This window comes from Anopheles coustani, chromosome 2 (genome assembly GCF_943734705.1).
Source record: "Anopheles coustani chromosome 2, idAnoCousDA_361_x.2, whole genome shotgun sequence".
NCBI lineage: Eukaryota > Metazoa > Arthropoda > Insecta > Diptera > Culicidae > Anopheles > Anopheles coustani.
The window spans coordinates 94,202,136-94,222,525 of NC_071289.1; the positions used below are offsets into that span (position 1 = coordinate 94,202,136).

Genomic DNA, 20,390 nt, shown 5'->3' on the forward strand with positions numbered 1-20,390 from the left:
TATGACCCTACGGTGAGCTTAAGCATTCCGTTTTACGTGGCACACGATTTTCGGTTGCATTAGTTCACGACTCCCAAGTTGATTTTCTTCACTCTGACCGTGTACCGTGTGTTTGTGAATGTGTGAGTACTTGTGTGTGCTGTCAACATCGACCGATTTGTCGATTGCCCTTAGAATTATTTTGGCAAATTTTCTTCTCCTACCAAACGCGAATGGTTCCTTAGAAGCTTCCAAGAGTGTGCGCGCCTCTCTTCTCCGGGAGTTCGTTGCGTGTGAATCACAACAAGCCCGACGTGGGGCTAGTGTGCGTTCGCTGTGGAGCATTCTCGACCGGCTTGACCTCGCGACGGCAACATCAAAGTTTTCCCCTTTTTTTTCTTCTATGCCGAGACACTACACTTGCGTTCCTCAGTTTACTGTCTGACGGATGACGAAGATTTGTGGGGGTTTGTGTTTGTAAAACAAACATTACAGAGTGCAAAACAAATCATCTGAAAGCTGCTGCCTGATCAACGATAGTTGTGTGTGATTTGTTATCGGTCCGGACACAATCGGTGTCGATTGTTGATCTTCGGCAACCGTGACCGGTGTAAACCTATTTTTAGCTGAAGCAGTGTAAGATGTGTGTGAGAGATGTGAGAAATGGAATGCTTCCAAGCGCTAGTGACAACCATTAAATGTGGAACCAGAGTCCCTAGTCTGTATTGAAATTTCTTTATACTTGATTTCTGTTTTTAGCCCACTACTGAACGAGCACTGAAGCATTGAAGCAATAGAGTTTGTGACCATATTGTTCTTTTATAGTGCGAAGAAAAGTGAAACAACGAAGGAGTACATAAACATGAGTGCAACTCGAGGTTCCTCACACAACATTCAGATAAGCGAACGTCTACAGTAAGAAGGTATGACTTCACGTTTACTATCATCACTTCAAGAAGACATTTCTGCGAGTGGAAAGAAACTGGTTTATTTGCTGGAAATCCCCAAAGTAAGGTCCAAACGAGTGACGCACACGAGATACGACCTGGCTCTAGGCGTTAAAACTTATTCCATCGTTTCACTACTCGCGGCGTCTGGGCGAAATGCGAAAATAATTGGAATTCGCTCATGCCTTAAAGTTTGCATGCCCGAGCTCAGACCACCACGATGGCGTCTCGCGGGAGACCACGAAACCGGAACCACTCGGAAACGTACTGGCTTTTCGGTACGAGCCGCGGCCACCACCGGGCTTCACGCAAAAGCCAACGAAAACCGCCCGAAAGCGTCCGTGGCGGTGAGGTTGACAAAATAATTACTTGTCCACCTTCACTCCTTCCACCTTTAGTATGCCGGGACGTGCCAGAGCACGCGGGATGGGTGACATCCTGCTGGCGCCAGCGAGCAGCCTACGGGCTATAAAAATGGCGAACAACCGGAGCGACGACGCCGACGACGACGACGACGACGAGGACGATGATCCCTGGTCCGTGGAAATCCTTACAGAAGGACATTTTCCCCAGAGGCCGGTGGGCATTGTTGGCATATTCAACATTTCCACGTATTCGTAGTTCGGGTTTCATCAGCGGGAGGTTAGCTCCGCCGTGGTTCCGGTTAGTGTTGAATGTTTCCCTCACACCCGAGATTACGGCACACGCAACAGCGGATTCGTTAATGTGTGTTCGTGCCGGAAAGTATCTCGTGCAACGCACATGGACCACGGGGGCCGGTCTGCATCATCAGGTCGCATGTATTTCCCAATTTCCCTCCCTTCCCCGAGAAGTCGTAGATGCGTGACGAAGCCGTGAACGCTTTTTTTTCTCACCCGTTGGATTCATCGTAGAATCATTTACGATATTCCTCAACATGCCAAGGAACCCCTCTTGGCAAGGTAGAAGGAACACGAAACATAAACGAAACAATCTTTGGCGTCCAACGTTTCGGGTCGAACAACAACCACAGAGAAAAAAGACCTCGCATAATTAATCAGCAAAACATTGATTTTTGCTTTGCTCCCCTTCCGGCAACTGGACTGCTATTTTCTCCCACCGGGAAAAATAGGCTACGTCGTTTAGTTCCGTCGGTTGGCGGCTTGAAACGCGCCTTTTTCGTCTTTTGTTTCGCTCTTCGCTTATCCGGGGGAATTTGTCCGACCTAAAACAGGCTGCCGCTACGGATGTTGTTGGCTCATGTTATGATGTTTTGTTATCGATTGCTGTATGCTGTTATGTTCTCGGGCGTGCTATAATTATTACGACCAATTTTTTAGTTGGCACAAGATCGTGATTTACCCGATTTCTTCGTCGTTCCTTTTCTTTGCGATGCAATCAAAGGCTGTGAGCACAATCCAGAACGCAATGGTGGGCAAAATAATTGACATAATTGAAATTGAAACAATGAGATTGCCATCATAAACTTCCTGATAAAATCCTGGTCACAGAATGTCACACAATTGCCTCTCGAAGTCCAGAGTTCCGCACATCAGTAATAAGTATCACGTTTCAAAGTGGATTCCGCGTTTCCACCGAACTCTGATGGTCTTTCATCAGTTGGCGCGTTAGGTGGGGCCAATTATTGCGCGCCAGCACCATCTCACTTCACCAGCGAAACCTGATATGTCACGAGGAAAGCAATAGTAATGATGTCGTTCACGTTTGCAAGGCGACAGAGCGATGGCAGGAAACGGACGGAGGACGATTCGTCCGAGATTGGTATTTTACATCTAATCTCTTTCCGGTTCCCTTTAATCAGACTCATCGCAAGGACGATGGAAATGCCATGGTGATGAAATACCATCCGCTTCGAAATGGACGCGGGGGGCAAAGAGGACGATCAGATGCAGAAAAAAGCAAGGCACGGATAAAAAGAAGCTTTCTTTCACCAGCGAAGCAGATAAAAAGCAGACCTTCTACGGGAAGGAAAAGACCTGGTCGTTACTAACTCGATTTATGATTCGATTTACTCCAACGAGCGCCACCTAGCTGGAGCCAAGAAAATCCCATGTATCACTTACCCAAGAAGCAGAGACACGCATCGTAGGACATTTTCATCCGATGGATAACGAACGGAGAGTAGAAAAAAAGTACGACCAAATGAAAATAAACCGAAGACGACGCCAGAGTCACGCGCTCGCTTTCACGTTCGTTCGGCCGTTTGGTTGGATTTGATCTTTCGTTTCCCATTCGAAAGGGAATCTATTTCTATCGGAGATCGAGGCATACTGCGTTTTTCTTTTCCTTTGCTAACGCTCATTGTAATGCCGCCATCGAAATGTCCTCGGACGGCGCAGGCCGGCGTGGTTCGAATTGAAACGGAAAATATGTCTCCGGTCAGGGTCGCGCCATGAGCATAGGCGATTTGTTGCGAGCTCACACAATGAAGAGAAATAAGAAGGATTTCCGATTAATGGCGAACGATTTGTTGCTATTCCGTTTAACAAATTTAAATAGCTGCTGCTTAACGGACGCTAAAACAAACAAAAATCCTTCCCGTGAAGTTGAAAACATAACATCGCAAGGATAAAAAGACGAAAAGTTTGCAATTTACAATTCAAATGACAGTGAGCATCACAAAATGCTTCTTCTGGTTGGTTTGTTAGTAACAACAACGTACTTTTCTCTTCGCTGTCGACAAAAATCCATCCACGCCCGTGTTTCGCATTTGTCTCGGACATAACAGGAGGCATAGTGGAGAAGGCAGGGCCAGTAAATGTGTTACTCTTTCTACGCGACGCGCTTCTGTGCATCGATTTTCCTCGTCGCGAAACCTTTGAGCACGACGTCGCTATCTGCAGTCGGCTCGTCGAGTACTCATTTAAATGTCGCCAAAAATTAAACTATTCTTCCCCTTCGTCCCCAAATTTCATCTCTTCACTTCTTCCCCATAGTCTGTCGTATGGTCGATAAATTATCCTACATTATCCTACAGCTTATTTAATGACCACGTTTGGATAGCTGCCAGTCTGAACAATTGCTGCGATGCAGCTCTCTGGGACGTGTGGTTTGCTTCTGTCGCGATCGAAAATGTCTGGAGGAATTATTTACCCTACCTAAGTTATTATGCTGGTTATTGGGAGCAAAAATGGTAAACGTTTACGAAACGTAAATGAAAGGTTTTACATTTGATGGTAAAACTTAAAAACTAGAGACAGCCGCCGTAAAATAAAACGTCATTATGGTTTGTAGACTAAAAATCAATTATTGAACCGATCTTCTGGTATTTGTTTGCCAGAAGAAAAGTGTTTAACGTCATCTCCGAATGACATTTCGTTGACAATTGACCGTAGAGAGTATTATGTTTAGATTATCATTCATGTTCAATTGAAACATTAATTTTGATACTCACACAAATTGATGCGTTGCACATTTTCAATTATCTTCCCCACGTGGAACAGGTGTTTTCGCGAATTGGTTCAACAGAATAGAACTGTATTTGATAAAATAATAAATGCGCCTTGGACAATAAACAGGTTGACATATAAACAATCGTCAAGTACGAACAACCGTTTCGTGTCTGGCAAACATTCCGGTTGGGCGTTTCAGCATGAGTGACTTTGACAAATGGGCTCCCCTTCTCGGCGGGTTGAAAAATGGTGTCAATAAACCAAATTTGCAACTGTTACACCTTGCGACTGGGTTGACACACAAAAAAAGCATAAAGGGTATGAAGAGTCACGAAAGTCGCAATGTGTGGATTAACCCTTTGGTGTAAAGTATGAACACATGGAAAAGTTAAATTTTCTCCTTTCGTGAGTAAAACGACAATCCGAAGGGCGTTTGGATTGCCAAGGGATAAATGATCACCTTCGAACAACCGTTTATGATAGAAAGTACACAAAACACCACGACAAAGTGCAACGTAAAAATCAACAACACTCTCTACAGCAATTCAAACGGTACTAAGGTCCATTTTCCTTTTTCTTTTACCCCTTATGCTATCGCTAAGCTGTGCAGCTCCGTAACCAGGCGGTTTCCAAACTTCAATCAATGTTAGAACCCAGCAACACACAGCTGTGTGTCTGTGACGAGAATACAACACCAGAAGACAAATAGCACAAGCGAACCGAAGTCGGACACAGCACTTCCGCCAAGAAAAGGACTTCCAAACTAAACTTCGAGAAAAGCAGAAGCACAAAACGATGGAACGAATCGAAAAAATACCGACACAATAAAAACATCTCAACGGCAACACGTTTTTTGGCCGTGCAGTCGCACCAACACCCACTTCGAACCAACAAGCGCGGACAACCGGAACCAAAACGTAAAATCGAGGGAAGGGAAAATGTTCGCCCTCGAGCAGAGCCTAACCGTTGTCGCCTCCGCTGCCTTCCGAGCTGCCGACCTTCCGGCGGTCCTTCCGAGCGATTTACCGACCGGTTCCGAATCCGTGCAACAGTTCCTGCCATCGGTTTTCAGTTAGTCGCTCCCGCTAGTGGCGTGCACACACCGGTATTCGCTCTTTTTTTACGATATTTTATTGGAAGGTTTTTCCCAACCTCGTCCCCGTTCGCCAAATCAGGCACAACGGCTCGCGTTTGCCACCTGCTTTCCGCTGGCAGTGGATTTGCTTTGAATTTCCCATTCTCACGCACGGCCGAGCGGAAGGAAATTGCGTGCAAAATGAAGTATCCCTACGCGTGGGCAAAGAAGAAAGCAAAAGTCACCGAACGAAACGAAAGCTAACCTCGCGTGGAAGATCCATCCCGACCAGCCGAGGTCGAGCGAAAAACTCATTCGACGAGCTGATAAATACCTCGTTACAAGCATTTACCATCAGCCGTCCTCGCGTGTGTGTCTGTGTGTGTGTGTGAGTGTGCGTTCGTGGAGGGGAAAACAAAAGAAAATCGAAGTGACACTAAGCGCGAAGCAAACCGTGAGCCGTGTTTTTGGGTGGCAGAAGGTGTGAAAAGCAACTCCCATCGGTAGCAAAGGCCTTACGGTAGCGCGACGGGCTGTTAACAGCTGAAAACCCCCTCCATCGAAGTGAGATAAGAGTTTTCAGGGACGTCCCCATCAACAGAGGGAGCCCGCGAACCATTACCCGGACCGAAGACTTGGCAACAAACGAAGCAAACGACCGGAGGAGCGATGGCGGCGGCAGCTTGTTCTACGACAGTCACGCCCGGGGGTGGCAGCAGCAGCCTTGGGGGAGGTGGCGGAGGCGGTGTGCCCAGCATAAGCACGGGTGGAGGAAGCGGCGGAGGAAGCAGCAGCAGCGGAAGCAGTAAGTATGCGGCTATCTTTTCCCCCTACATTTTCATGTTTGATGTTTACCTCCTGGCGCGACAAAACACGCATCCTCGCGCTTTGAAAGGATGATGTCAACCTTGCTTGTGTGTGTGTTGTTTTGGGGGAAAAGCTCCCTGTACGTGTGGCAGGGTTTGTGTCTCCACTCCCAGCGAAACACAAACTGTCCACACGGTAAGCGCTTTTCCGCACGCCACCGGCGTTCAGCAGCATTTCCCCTGGAGGGGCAAAATTGATAATTAATATTTCACGAATGTTGAATGACTTCGGCCCATTGAGGTTCTCCTCTTTACGGTAACGTCTAGCCATCAGCTCCATCCATTCCGCATTCCTTTCCTCTGTTCAACGAACATTTAATCAAAAATAAATCTTTGGTATAAGCGTCTAGGCCAGGCCGTTTGGTGCTCAGGTTTGTTTCTTTCGTTGGATCCTTCGTCATGGCCGGTTGACCGCAATTAATTGTTGTGTAAAAATAGCCCAAATCGGTATGAGTCGAACATCAGTTGGGTGGAGAAAGGTCGACAACAGCCAAAACAAAAAAAAATGATCAAAGAACTTTCATTGATGAACATCGTTCAAATATTAATAATCTGGAAAAGGGAAATTGCTGTTGTTTGTAGCAACAAGGTTAGTATTTCCGGTGGGTATAAAACCTACAACAACATGTTGGCTCTTTCCAAACCGAAAGTGGAATTTGGAGTGGAAGTGAGTGTCGACCCTCCATAGTATCGTTCCTATGGAACTTTATAGTAGTTTTTTGGAAGCCAATAGAGGTCTCAAACCCTAGTCACTGCTCTGAAAGTGGTGTAACAACGCATAAAATATGAGATATTGACTATCAAGGGAACCATTTTACACACTCCACTAGGGACATTTCCCCGGACTAGGGATTTCCGAGATAAATAGTGAACTACTATCATATACTACGGCCACTGTCGATGTCTAACTCCTTCCGGCTGACAGCCATGACACAAAGTCGAGCGATAATGCGGGGTTAGGGATTTTCCCACCCGAGCATAATTAAATACCGCTCGACGCAACACGTTCTCGAGGCGGGAAAAGCCATCGTCTAGCGGATCTCCACCGACCCAGGGACTAAATTGAATGTTCATGTACGATGGAGCGCCGCAAGCGCAATTACCACAAGCTGATTAGGAAAAGTCGAACGTTGGACCTGATGCAATGAATAATGGATCGGAGAAAAGCTAGCCGGCAAAAGGTCCTGGTGGCGTATGTGTGTGTGTGTGTGTGGTTCGGGAATGAGTCAACCTTTAATCCTTTTCCAATGTTTAATCCTACCAAGAGAGATGGTTTAGATTTCATTGACTAAATTGAACATGGCACAATGTGTCTATGTGTGTTGGGACACATTGTGTCGGAGACATTTTCCTCATTCCATATTTTAACGGTTAGGTACTCCAGTAAACGAATCATGTGGTCGATATAAAATTGAAAATTGTGTGAAAATTCTTAAACTATGGCGAGCCATAGCATGATGAATGATTCCTATACTTTAAATTTTCACACGAAAATTTATGTTCACGTGCCACGGAAATAAAGGATATGATACAAAAACCAAACTAGAAGATACTTCACACACTTTTCTGGATCCCCAATTTCCAACGACTATCAACGCGCTAGCGGGGAGTGGATGCTCTCATCCATAATTCCACACTCTAATCGCAAATTCGAGTGACACGTGGGGTGGTGGTGCCTGCCTACCTGCTTACCTTTTGGTCATATCACTTCATCCATTATTCATCGTACGCCATAACAACAGCGCCTCCTGTTTAATAACATCATGCCGAGCGCGCCGCCGCTTTTCCATACTTTTTAATGGCCAAGTCTCGCCTTTCTGTCGCTCGCGTGCTGCCGTGCCATCGGGTAAGGGCAGGACATCGAGACCTCCCACGAGTCATCGTGTCATTTCATTACCTCCATCCGTCAGTTCATTTTCCGGCTCACCTTCGGCTCGTTTCCCTTTGGGAAGTGTACATATTACACTCGTGATGATTCGCAAAAAAGAAGTATCGAAATCAAACGATCTGAACGAACGCAACAGTTGAGAATGGGGTCGGGTTGGTACTCATAATATTGTCCCTGTGTGCATCCAACAAATCCATCATCCACTTTCACGTGACGCAAGAAGGTAAACGCTTCTCACCTCAAACCCATTGGATTTGGACGCCCTTGGCAATGAATTTTTCAACAGGACACGCCACGGCTGGAATGCTTGTGTCGAGGGAGAACCCCGGAGATGGGGTGGTGATGCAGTCGGTCCCGAAATTTTCCCGCCCATAAACATACGAATTGGTCGTCCAATGGAACCACATGCATGCGTCCGTTTGAGCGGAAGGTCCCTCGAAATCTTCGCTAACGACACGCTCGGGTGTTTCCCTGGCGCTGGAAGCTACATAATTTATAGGTCCCATATCCCCCCCCCCCCCCCCCCCCTCCATCACCTCTTCCTCCTTCTCCCACTTTTTGATGCTCCCCACGGGGATTCGAGAGCATAGGTTCGCAATTTGCCCACGCGAACCCAAGCAGGCGGATGCAGCACATGATCCTTCCGCCGGCTGAGCGGATAAATGGAAAACGTGTAACCCAACACCATACATCATCGGTCGGCATCGAGCATCGGTCTCTCTTCATGGAAATGACTTTTCGCCCCCTCCGACCGTAAGCTTAAGCCTCCACGAGTCTAGATGTCGAGATGATGTTTTCCTTTCTTTACCTTTTCCTTTTTTTTTTGTGCAAATCGAATGGCGAAGATTGGAAATCTAATTCAATTTAAGTAACCGATCGATCGCCCGCCTGGCCGTACAGCCTCTTTCGTATTGTGAAAGTACAATGCCATTGAATGGGAGAAAAGAAACCAACACGTTTTGGTGGCAGTGGGAAAATCGATCATAATCAATGTTGACGAAGAATAAAACGTTGGTACATAAAGCAAAAAGAGTTAATAACAGAGATGACAAACAGGAGCATGAAGCCGTTTCGTTCATATGTTATTGTTGAGCGATGTTGAAAAAACACTCAACACTACAAACTATCTTCAAAGTGCAATAGTTGCATCTCTATACCTCATTAACCTACATTTGGATTTTCTAAAAACAATGGAATAATAAAATAACGATACGAAAAACAGGTGCGCTCATCATTAGAGTAATATAATGCTTGTGATAGTACTTCCCTCGTACCACTGGTATACGGGTCAGTTATCTGCTGCTTCGTGTGCCATTGTAAGTTGCATCTAACAATATGCATTTCAAAACGAACTTCACGTTCGATTGCATGGTTGGTTAAAATCTTTCGCTTCGACACCCGCCCGTTGCGGCAAATGTAAACGCCATTGGCCTAAGTTCGGTTTATGTCGAACTGAACCTTCCCTTGAATGTTTCCCATTTCGTCCCAGTTTTCGAGCACACAGCATGAGTGCACTTCCGGGATTTTATCTGTTTCCGATGGCACCGTTGCACGGTAGTTTCGCCAATCGAAGAATAAGAGGGCCAGGTCTTCCGCCACGATGGCCTTGTACTATGCATGGTTTTCTCTACCATTCCGTCCTTGACCATGGATTCGATGGCGCCAAAATGCAATTATTACTCTCCAACGGCGACGTGAGAATGGTTGGAGAGTTTTCTCGCGCGCACTGATATCAAGTGCAAATTTTCCCCCCCTTCGCGAGGAACTGCATGATTTATGTTTGCACTTCCATTATGTTTTTATGAGATTTTCTATAGTTTCTTCTTTATTATTGCATTCCTTTTATGATGCAATATCCTTCCTTCTGTTTCTGCATTAATATTTGCTTTTCGTTCATCTGTGTGCATCCACCATTCGGTTTGCTCCAAAATGCTCCATAAATTTATCACCTGAGCTCGTACACGTACCACTGTGCACAGCCGGCAACAGCAGCGCCAATTTTCCAAACAGCGGAAATTTCGGAAAGCAGCGCCGGCCAGAAAAACGCCGGTTCCTGGCGGCGGTTTTCTCAGTTTTTCCACGACCGTCGAGGTGTAAACACGACGCGGTAGTTAGTCTCGTGGCCATCGTGGCGAGCTGCTGCTATACCGTGTGTATGTGTGCCAGTCGGTGTGCGGTGTTGTGCAGTGTGTGCAGGAGAACACTGTGAATCTCCAGCGTGTAAGAGTGCCGGGGCAGAGAAGCATCCAATTTTAATTGGATTTCACGTGACCATCGGCAGCGGAAGAACATGAAATATCATAATAGCATCCCCAGAGTAGATCAATAAAAACCACCAAGAGTGGGGTATACTGTAAGTGTGGCATATAATGGAATTATCATCATTAGAAGACGATTACATTTCCTCTGAAGTCATTAGATGTCGCAAGCAAAGGGAACATTTACTCCACCGAACTATGCAAGTCACAAAGCAGCGTGTTTCACTTCGACTTTCTTAACGATTTTTACATATAATGTATCGAAAAGAAGTATTTGAAAGCGCTTCAACAATAGGCTTTATTTATCTTCCACGGTGTATTTGTAAAGGTATTATGTGGTTTCCAATTAGTCTTCCACGAACCCACGGGATTCTTCAAAACACGACTCGAATGGTTGAATCGGATGTTGAATTTATGCTCCGAACTGTAAAGCGCGTTTAATATTTGCACATTTCCTCCCATTCGCTTCCGGGCAAGAAGATAAAAACATTAAAGCCTCGATTTCAGATCTGATTAAATGAAACGAAACAAAATAATTTACAATGTTCTCCCAGGAGGGTCAATTTTTATTCCGATTTCCCGATTTCATGGCCCATTTCATCGGCGTTCGTTCCGGTTGGGTTTTGTTTGTCGCGCGAGCATTGGATTATGTTGCTCGGCTCCGCTGACAATCTTCTCGCCTTTTTTCCGATCTGTTTCCTTTTGTTTGTAGGAATAATATTTTACCCGACAGTTAAGACCTTAAGGACCTCGCCGAATCTAATGCCGGGTGCGCTGCTTTGCGAAAACCCACTGCCCAGCAGCAAGCGATGCTTCATGCCGGAAGCAGGAACGAAACGGCAAAACGGTCAGCATCTTAAAGCGAATCTCTTTTTAGGTTAGTGCGATTTTCGCTCTCCACTTTGACCTTTTGATGCTGGATGCTGCCGTTATCGTGGACAGTTTGCGTACGTGAAATATTCGTCGCCAAATATCAAAACACACACACATGCATACACGGCATGCAGCAGTAGAGTATTTTGTTGGAGAGGAGGAAAAGCGATGAAAAAGCAGTTTTTCGCCGGTTCTGTGTTGGGGGCATACGGGAGGTCCATAAAGCCCGCCCATCATTTGTAGCAGCCAGAAAAGATCGTCCGTTTCATCGTCCGATGATGATTACAATTCCGTCCGGATTCCGTCGTGTTTCTGACACTCCCCCCTCCACCCCGCTCTTTTGGGGTAACCCACAAATTCACCCCGGAAAACCGGGTTGGCCAACGACGTCACAAAAACGCCGGTGACGGAAAACTGTGCAACCCCACATGCATGGCGGTTAATCCTGGGGTTAGTTTGGGGTACAAAAACACAAACAGACGTTCTTTTACTGTAATGTTTACTCACCGAAGCAAGGTTTTGTGGTCTCTCGTTCCGGCGGTGTTTATTTTTGTCGCTTATGGCGTTAAGGAAAGGAAAGTTAGCGCCAGTGAGCTGAGAAAATTCGTATCGCATGCTGTACTTTTATGCTCTGCCCGCTGACATTTTCCTTTTTTTTCCTCCAATTGAAACACAAGTTCGAAAAACCCTTCGGAAGAAGACTCGTCCTAAGTGTTGGCCGTAGCGTTTTCCCAGACAGTGCGGCCACTTTTCTGCGTACGAAATATACACCACAAAGCAAAGAAGTTAATCCGCACTTCCCAGCATTGCAACACTGTCTTATCAGATTCACCCAGTTTGGCGAACAGATCGGCTTTGGATTGTTATTGTTTTTCTTCTTCTGACCACTAAGCGACTGGCCGCTGGCTGGTGTCTAATAAATTGGATAGGAAAACCGCTATGAAGTCGGGGATATTGGTGGAAAATTGGCGGTCGCTGCCGCCGCTTTCTCACACTTCATTATTTACTCCGCACGAAAGTGGACGAATGATTTATGATCGAAGGTCCTAGAGAGCGCGGAGGACCAGTTTTTGATACTTCTTACACTTTCCTTGATTAGAACTCGTGGGTCGGAGGGTTTTTCACGCCTTATCATCACCGAGAAGATGGCCTTTCGGACGCCCCGAGGTATATGGAGTTGGAAGGACCAAATACCATACCTTTTCGGTAGGACAGCAGAATCGTAATCTTTGCACAAACACAATCGAAACTTTTTCGCTCAAAACGAAGCATAAAACAGCAGCTGACCAACGGGACATTGCCTGCCGACATTAACCTTTCCGTTCGCCGGACATTTTAGCATTTTGTTACGTATTTTCCTTCGCCGGTTGCGGAACGGCTCCGGGGGGAATTGTTGGGGTCCATCCTGGGGTATTATTTGCGAAGTTTAGCACTTTCCATTTCACTTTCCGGCTATCGAGATTCTAATTTATTGAATTTATTATTTTCAGACTTGAAGTAGATCGATTGAATTTTTTACGAATTTTACGAATGCAAAACGTCACGTTTACTGTTTGTTGCTTGCTTTCGAATTTGCACACAAGGAAAAACGCTGCGACCAGGCCACTCTCCCATTTTATGTCTTCTTTTTAGTTTCACTAATCAAAGGGTCGATTGTTGGACCGTTTTACACTAATTTGTCTTGTAATCAACCTTTACATGATAACCTTCGAAGTGGGTTAGATTTCCTGTTTAAACAGATTGGCGTCTCAATTTGCCGGATACTCGAACCGAAACCCTGATCCATTCATCCTTTCAGCTTTGGGGTTAACAACGTTGAGGCAACGGGAATTTGCAAACCCTCGGTAGTTGTTTGTTTGGGTCTGACACGTTGGACATCCGCCATACCTTTCGATGTTTATGTTGTATCCTTCCAATGTCGGTTTTTGCGACGACAGACCTTTGAAGTTGTGCCACAGGTTCCTTTTCAGATTTTTGAGTCTGACTTTAGATATTTTAACGCCGATGTGTTATTTGTCACCCGACCCTTACCAAATTGAATACAGTCGAGGGTTCGTCAAAGTTCAACGAACAACTTAAAAAAGTTTTATCCGGTTGACCCTTTTTCGCAAATGGTCGAGAATTACTATTGCTTTTTTGTGGCCCTCCCTGGGGATACGGCAAACCCAAAAATACCGTCACTTCGAGTGATGACTCCCTCCGGCCATAATTCACCCATCGTGTTCATTCACGCCGCCCTTGCCGCACGTCGGGGATTCTGGTGGAGGCAAGCGATGATGGAAACAGAAAGAGGAACACTTTCTTGTACGGACCACTAATTTCGCCTAAGTGCGATTTGATTACCTTACCCGTCACAGGTCGCTTACGCCAAGTCACCTCGGTAAGCTTTGCGATGGCGTAGTTTTATTCCTCCTGACGAAAAGTTATTAGACAAGACTTAAGCTACTTGCCTAACAAGAATACCCTTTCTTACGCCACGATTCCTTGGAGCAAATTTTCACCTGTTACATAATTAAAAATACTCCCGAGCCCAAAAGGCTCGAGCATCCCACGTTGTAATTATGTACCTGATTAAGGGCACAATGTCCTGCCCATTTGAATGAACGCGGCAGTGGCGAGGTGGAAGGGCCATAAACGTCCTCTCAGGCGTGCTAAAATAAGCACTCCACTAACCGCAAATGAAGGCATGGAGTTGCAGTTTCATTCGGCCGGAAAGCAAAACGACACAAACACATGCTGAAGGCCGCATGTATGACACACGCAGGAAGGGCCCATTTCCCGGCCCGGTTTAAAGTTGTTCGAGAGCACACTGTGGTGGAACACTGCTTTTAAAACGCCAGAAAGTTACTCTTCTGCTCAATTGCATCGTACGTGCAGGAGCCTCGTTGGAACGGCTGGTTGAAGCAAAAAGTTGGTCCAGCACGAAATTGTTGTTTATGTTGAAAGTTCACCCAATGTTTTATAAAAGTTTCCTCTTTCGATCATATGCTCTCTTTACATAGTTTCACCTGAATCACCAAATATCCAACGGTGGATATGAATACGAACAAGCAATTTTCCTTTGAATCAGAAAAAGAAAATTTATCATTGCGTACTTAAAATAAATTCTGAAACGGTCGACCAATCACCGTTCAAACAATAACATTGAAAAAGGAAACGAATAACTTCACCTGAGCGGTCCATTTCCATCCTTCCACGTTTGTCTGTTGCCACCTGTTGCGGCCGTACGCCTCCATTATGAATTCCTGCCAATAGATTATACGATTTTACACCCCCCCCTTTCGACGTTCTGCTTTCGTCAACAATCGGCCAAAAATGGAGGGAGAAAGCAAGGCTGGCATTTGATAATTAAAAATAAACACTGCGCACTAGTATTGTTGCGTCAAGAAAGCAGCGAACGCGGCAACACCAACAGCTGGGTCCTGTATCTCTGCAGTTTCATCTCAAATAAACAGCGTTAGCGGGAAAGATTTCACGATCACGGCTCCGCCGGGGCTCCGTATTTTCCTTCAACCGCGGGAAAGTTTTCTCCTTCGGTCGATTTTAAATCGTTCCGAAACCCATTTCCTGCTCAACCCTCGACCTTTGAGGGAAAGCGCAGGCAGCAAACGTTGGGGGTTTTTGCATGCTTCAAAAGTTGGAACGATTTGAAGCAATCGAGTTTCCAACGTGGTGGGCGCGCCAAAGCTCCAAGATGTTATATTGCCTCGGCAGGAAGTCGGTTTTTCCGACAAACTGAAAATTTTGCCCGGCATTATTGAACTTTACCCTCAATTTGGCCTCGACGTGCAAATGCAAGAAGTTTGTTCCTTAGAGGGGGGCACTTTTGCTTAGCGAAGTCATTCAATATTTGTGAGAAGCATTAAGCATTAGAATTATTTATCAGGATTTAAAATATTACAAGGAACAAACGCAAGCATTATTTTAAGTAGTTTGTAGAGTTTGTAGAAAGCTAAGCTAGAGTCCTTCGCTCTACTTCAAAATGCCTGATTATGACTTTCCTTAATTATATGTATGCTTGCTGGTCTGCAACCTTCTTCTGCCTTCGCTCGCAATAAAAAAAAACATGCGCACAAACATAAAACACACACCCACACGTACGTTACGTGGTGGTTCGAAATTCGCCATCCTCACCTCTGTAGAACGTTCTCGACTGAATTTAGAATCCAAATGCTCCTCGTTGCGGAAACACCTGAGTAAGTCGGCCTCGGAGCTCAGTTGCAACGACTGCGGCGGCTCGGGAGACTCGCCGCAATCCTCGCCCCAGCGCGCCCGCTCCGCCAATGTGCCCACGATACCGGCCGGTGTGATCCAGCGAACACACGGTTTCTTCAACACACTCAGGGTAGGTGGCATGGTGGCAGCAAGTTGAACAGCGATGTCTAATTATGTTATCCCGTCCTGCAACGATGTCGTGTCCCTCCACAGCATCGTTGGTCGCGTGGAAGAAGCAAGGAGCGCCTAAGAGGATCCCTGGGTCAAGAGCTCGAGGTTCGTCGGGACAGCCAGAGTGACTACGCGGCCGACAACAGTTCCGCCGAACACAGCAGCTCCGCGACGCCCCATCAATCGCCCCGCCATCGGGCGCAAACCCTCGGCGACTCTCCGTTGGCCAAGGCCACCGATAGGAATGCGGCCATGAGTGGCACTGGAGCAACCGCATCCGAGGGCATATCGTCCTCCGCCGTGGCCAGCGTGCTGAAGGTGCTGACGACGAAGGCTGAAGTCGAACCGGCGAGTGCCATCCCCGGCCCGAGTGGTCTGACGATTGGTGGACTGGCGAAGGTTTCGGAGTCCCCCGGACCGAGTACGGCGTCGGTCCTCAGTCCGGCCGACGAGCAGCAGAGGCGACGCGAGACGCAGCTTAGGCAACATTCGTTCTTCCAGCTCCGGGTGCACCTCATCAGCGGCCATGGACTGGTGGCAATGGACAAGAGTGGTAAGAGGGCAGGTTGGACTTCAGTTCCACCGGGTGTTGTTGTAAAAGAAATCCACTCGTTTTTACATAGGCACAAGCGATCCCTACGTCAAGTTTAAAGTGGGTGGCCGACTCCTCTACAAATCCAAAACAGTCCACAAAGACCTCAATCCACTGTGGGACGAAACGTTCATCGTACCAGTGGAAGATCCGTTTCAGCCAATAATAATCAAGGTTAGTTAGAACCCTCGGATGAAACAACCCTTCGAGTTCTAACATTGTGGAAAACTTGTAGGTGTTTGACTACGATTGGGGCCTCCAGGATGACTTTATGGGCTCGGCGAAGCTGCACCTCACGTCACTGGAGCTTAATCGAGCCGAGGATCTTACCATTAAGCTCGAGGACGCACAAAGAGCATCGAAGGATCTCGGCGAGATCAAACTGACTGTCACACTGTGGCCAAAGACGCAGGAGGACAAAGAACAAGTGAGAATACCTCCATCCTACAAGTATTACATTGATCGTGTTCGAATCTTTAACTGCATTTTCAATCAAGCGAATTGCCGAAGATGCTTCTTGCTTTATTCTTGCTGCTGAGTGTTCTCATCTCAACACTGCCGCACTCTGTCTCTATTGTTTTCGCTTGCCCTTGTGTATCTCTGCGCCGTCTGTCTGTGTCTATTCTGTCTTATGTTTTTGTTTAATTTCTGCTCTATCCAATGCACCACCACCACCACCATCCGTCCATTTTCCGGTTTCCGTTCATGCTCGAAAGTACTTTCAGCGCAATCCGAAGCTTGCCGACGCATCCCGCCGACTCAAGTCGCAGATCTGGAGCTCGGTCGTCACGATCGTGCTGATCGAAGCCAAAGGACTCCCACCGGATGCCGAGAGTGGGCTGAACGATATTTACGTTAGATTTAGGTAGGCTAGCAAAACTGCTTCTTTGAAGTGAACTCGTAGTTGACCTGCTAACTTTTGGTTCCTTCCTTAGGCTAGGAAATGAGAAGTACAAGTCGAAAGCGTCCTACCGAGCGAGATGGTTAGAGCAGTTCGATCTACATCTCTTCGACGACGATCAGCTGTTGGAGGTGATAGTCTGCGGCAAGTACAACACGTACGGCAAATGTACCATCGACCTAAGGAGCCTAGAGCGGGAACGTACCCATGGCATCTGGCAACCGCTGGAGGAGTGTCCGGGTGAGGTCCACATCATGCTCACCATCAGCGGGACGACGGCTTCGGAAACAATCACCGATCTGACCGCGTACAAGGAGGACTCCAAAGAACGAGCGGTCACACAGAGTCGCTACGTAAGTCGGCTTCAGAGCGACTGCGAGTGTTCCGTTCAGTAACATCGCGTTTTGTTGCAGATTTGGCACAAGTCACTGCAGAACATGCGGGACATCGGACACCTCACGGTGAAGGTGTTTGGGGCAACGGGACTCGCTGCGGCGGACATCGGTGGCAAATCGGATCCATTCGTCGTGCTGGAGCTGATCAATGCCCGACTCCAGACGCAAACGGAGTACAAAACTCTAACGCCGAACTGGAATAAAATTTTCACCTTGTAAGAAGATCGCCGCGAGCAAAGAATCAGCCGGGTACTAATGAACAAATACTTCCTTTTCTGCCCTCACACTCTCTCTCTCTCTCTCTTCTGCTCCTTCCGTCCATATTGATTCCCATGGAGAACCGTGCAGTAATGTGAAAGACATGTCGTCGGTGCTGGAAATCACCGTCTACGACGAAGACCGGGACCACAAGGTAGAGTTTCTCGGGAAGGTCAACATACCGCTGCTCCGGATACGCAACGGCGAGAAGCGTTGGTACGCGCTGAAGGACAAGAAGATGTACACCCGTGCCAAAGGAACGCAGCCACAGGTAAGGGATGGGCTCACTTATTCTTTTATTCTTTTCGTTTCCCGTCAATCCCGAGAGATACACAGCCTGATTTCCTTTGTCGTGGAAATTTTCACCTCTACATTAAACGTGGGAACTCTAAAGTGTCGGCATTCTTGAGCGTGTTTTATGACTAAAGGAAAATAAATAAATACCTCACCCGCACCCTCCTCTTTCAATTAGATTCTGCTGGAAATGACGGTCGTGTGGAACAAGCTGCGGGCGGCTCTGCGCGTTCTGGAACCGAAGGAGGAGAAGCTGGTGCAGCAAGAGGCAAAGTTTAAACGGCAGCTCTTCCTACGTAACGTCACCCGACTCAAGGCTGTCATCATGTACTTCATCGAAGTGGGCCAGTTCGTGCAGTGAGTATTCAGTTAACGATCTTTTTTCAATTGGGAAGTACGAGGAACGTCGATAGTCAGGAATCGTCTCTCGAGGTGTGAACGAGGAACGTGTTGGAATATTTCTCCACCGGGATTTTCCAATAAAAATAACATTCCATTGATGGCTCTTCTGGTGCGATTTCTTGACTGAATGAAAATAGCAGTTAAAGAAATCAAATGCCATTATAGTTCCCCGGTGGACTACTTTAACGAATCTGACAAGTATGAAGGCCAGGTGAACGGTTTCTACTAATCAGGTTGGAGGCGGAGGAGGAGTTTATAATATCAGTATGCCTCAAAGGTAAAATTGTGGGGAATCCTTTTATGAGCTGGCATGACTAAAGCAAGTCATTACCCTAGAAAAGAAAAGGAAATGTTTCATTCCATCCATCTGTTTGACGATGAGATTTCCACATTTTATCTTACGTCAACGCTTACGGAGGTTCCTTTAATGGAGGCGCCTGGTGGCTTAAAGCAGCTGTAAAAGGAAATCCTTTCACAACGACTATTAACGAACACCCAAACACGAGTTTCCGCTGGAAGCAAATCATGTTACTATTTTCGTCTTCGTCCACAGGAGCTGCTTCGAATGGGAATCCCCGATTCGGTCGTTCATAGCGCTAGTGCTGTGGGTTTGCGGTTGCATTTGGTTCGATATTTCCACCATTCCGGCCGTCGCCCTGCTGTACCTGTTGAAGTAAGTAGCCGATGTTTTTTTTCGTTTTTTGTGCGTCTGTTTTCTCGAAAGGGAAAACTTATCGCTCGCATCTCAAGATCCTACGAGGGCAAGCGAATTATTTATGCATCACGATTGAATGCTCAACTTTCTCCTTTCTTTGGTTTCTATAGAAATTGGTTAATTCGATGGCTAACCGGAAGCTCATCGCAGTCGACGGCGGACGAATACGACGTTGCCAGTGACGACGAGGATGAGGAAGACAAGGAAAAGGTTCGTTGGTTCGTTCACAATTAGTCACATGAATCGCAAAAGATGTGGGCGGGAAGAAAATGTGCCCAGACGTTTATGCTTTAATCGTGATTTGTGTTTGTGTTTCCGTGTCTTCTATTGTTGTAAACATCATTTTATCCTACCATGGATGCAGGAGGAAAAGAAGACCATCAAAGAGCGGCTGCAGGCAATACAGGAGGTATCGCAGAGCGTACAGAACACAATCGGATTCCTAGCGTCGTTGGGTGAGAGTGTTAAAAAGTAAGCATCAGGCGTGTTTCCTGTGTTTTACAAACATCAGCATGACTTTGAATTTTCCATTTCCTCTTCCAGCACATTTAATTTCTCCGTACCGGAACTCAGCTGGCTGACGGCATTGTTGCTTTTGGCCGCTTGCCTGGTGCTTCACTACGTCCCGATCCGGGTGCTATTGCTGCTGTGGGGTTTGGTGAAGTTCAGTCGACGCATCATACGGCCGCACACTGTTCCCAACAATGAAGTGCTGGATCTACTTTCACGTGTGCCTGATGATGAAGAAATCGTAAGTTACAAAACGTTTACCAAAGCAATGGTCCTTTTCATCTCACACACCTGCATTATTTTTCTCTTTTTAGATTATGTGGCGTGAACTGCCGCTTCATTCAACACCCGAACTGGCTCGCCGGGATCCGCGAAAGAAGCATAAAGTGTCGTAATGTTACCAAACTACCCTAAGGCGCTACTTTAGGGACAATCTCAAAAAAGCCCTGCACGTTAGCAAGGCGAAACCGAACGCGAAGGACGTGTAACAAAGGAAAACTTACTGTAAATGGCGATCAAACTCGGCATCCTGCGCTCTCTCATTGCTTCTAATGGACTAGGGTTTACAATATTTTCTCCAGTTACTGCAAGAGCTACTAAAATTCTAATTCTTCCATACTTCATCACCATAGAAAAAAACGTTAAGCATAGACTTCTTA

General features: G+C 46.6%; 1 protein-coding gene across 1 annotated transcript; it reads left to right on the top strand.

Moving 5' to 3' along the window:
• The first annotated feature begins 6,062 nt into the window (after positions 1-6,062).
• On the top strand, positions 6,063-20,126 carry LOC131263923 (multiple C2 and transmembrane domain-containing protein). Its single transcript, XM_058266206.1, has 15 exons — positions 6,063-6,198; positions 15,421-15,623; positions 15,707-16,217; positions 16,288-16,430; positions 16,492-16,683; positions 16,973-17,121; positions 17,192-17,510; positions 17,571-17,767; positions 17,901-18,081; positions 18,283-18,461; positions 19,060-19,179; positions 19,332-19,431; positions 19,586-19,692; positions 19,765-19,972; positions 20,046-20,126. The coding sequence occupies exons 1-15, from the start codon at positions 6,063-6,065 to the stop codon at positions 20,124-20,126; spliced, it is 2,826 nt and encodes a 941-aa protein (XP_058122189.1).
• Positions 20,127-20,390: the final 264 nt, after the last annotated feature.

Bases quoted from the DNA above. Each gene is read 5' to 3' on its own strand.
- LOC131263923 (XM_058266206.1), top strand. From the start codon at position 6,063: ATGGCGGCGGCAGCTTGTTCTACGACAGTCACGCCCGGGGGTGGCAGC. The intron at 16,431-16,491 runs GTTAGTTAGAAC...GAAAACTTGTAG, and splicing joins TTCAGCCAATAATAATCAAG to GTGTTTGACTACGATTGGGG. The intron at 17,511-17,570 runs GTAAGTCGGCTT...GTTTTGTTGCAG, and splicing joins CGGTCACACAGAGTCGCTAC to ATTTGGCACAAGTCACTGCA.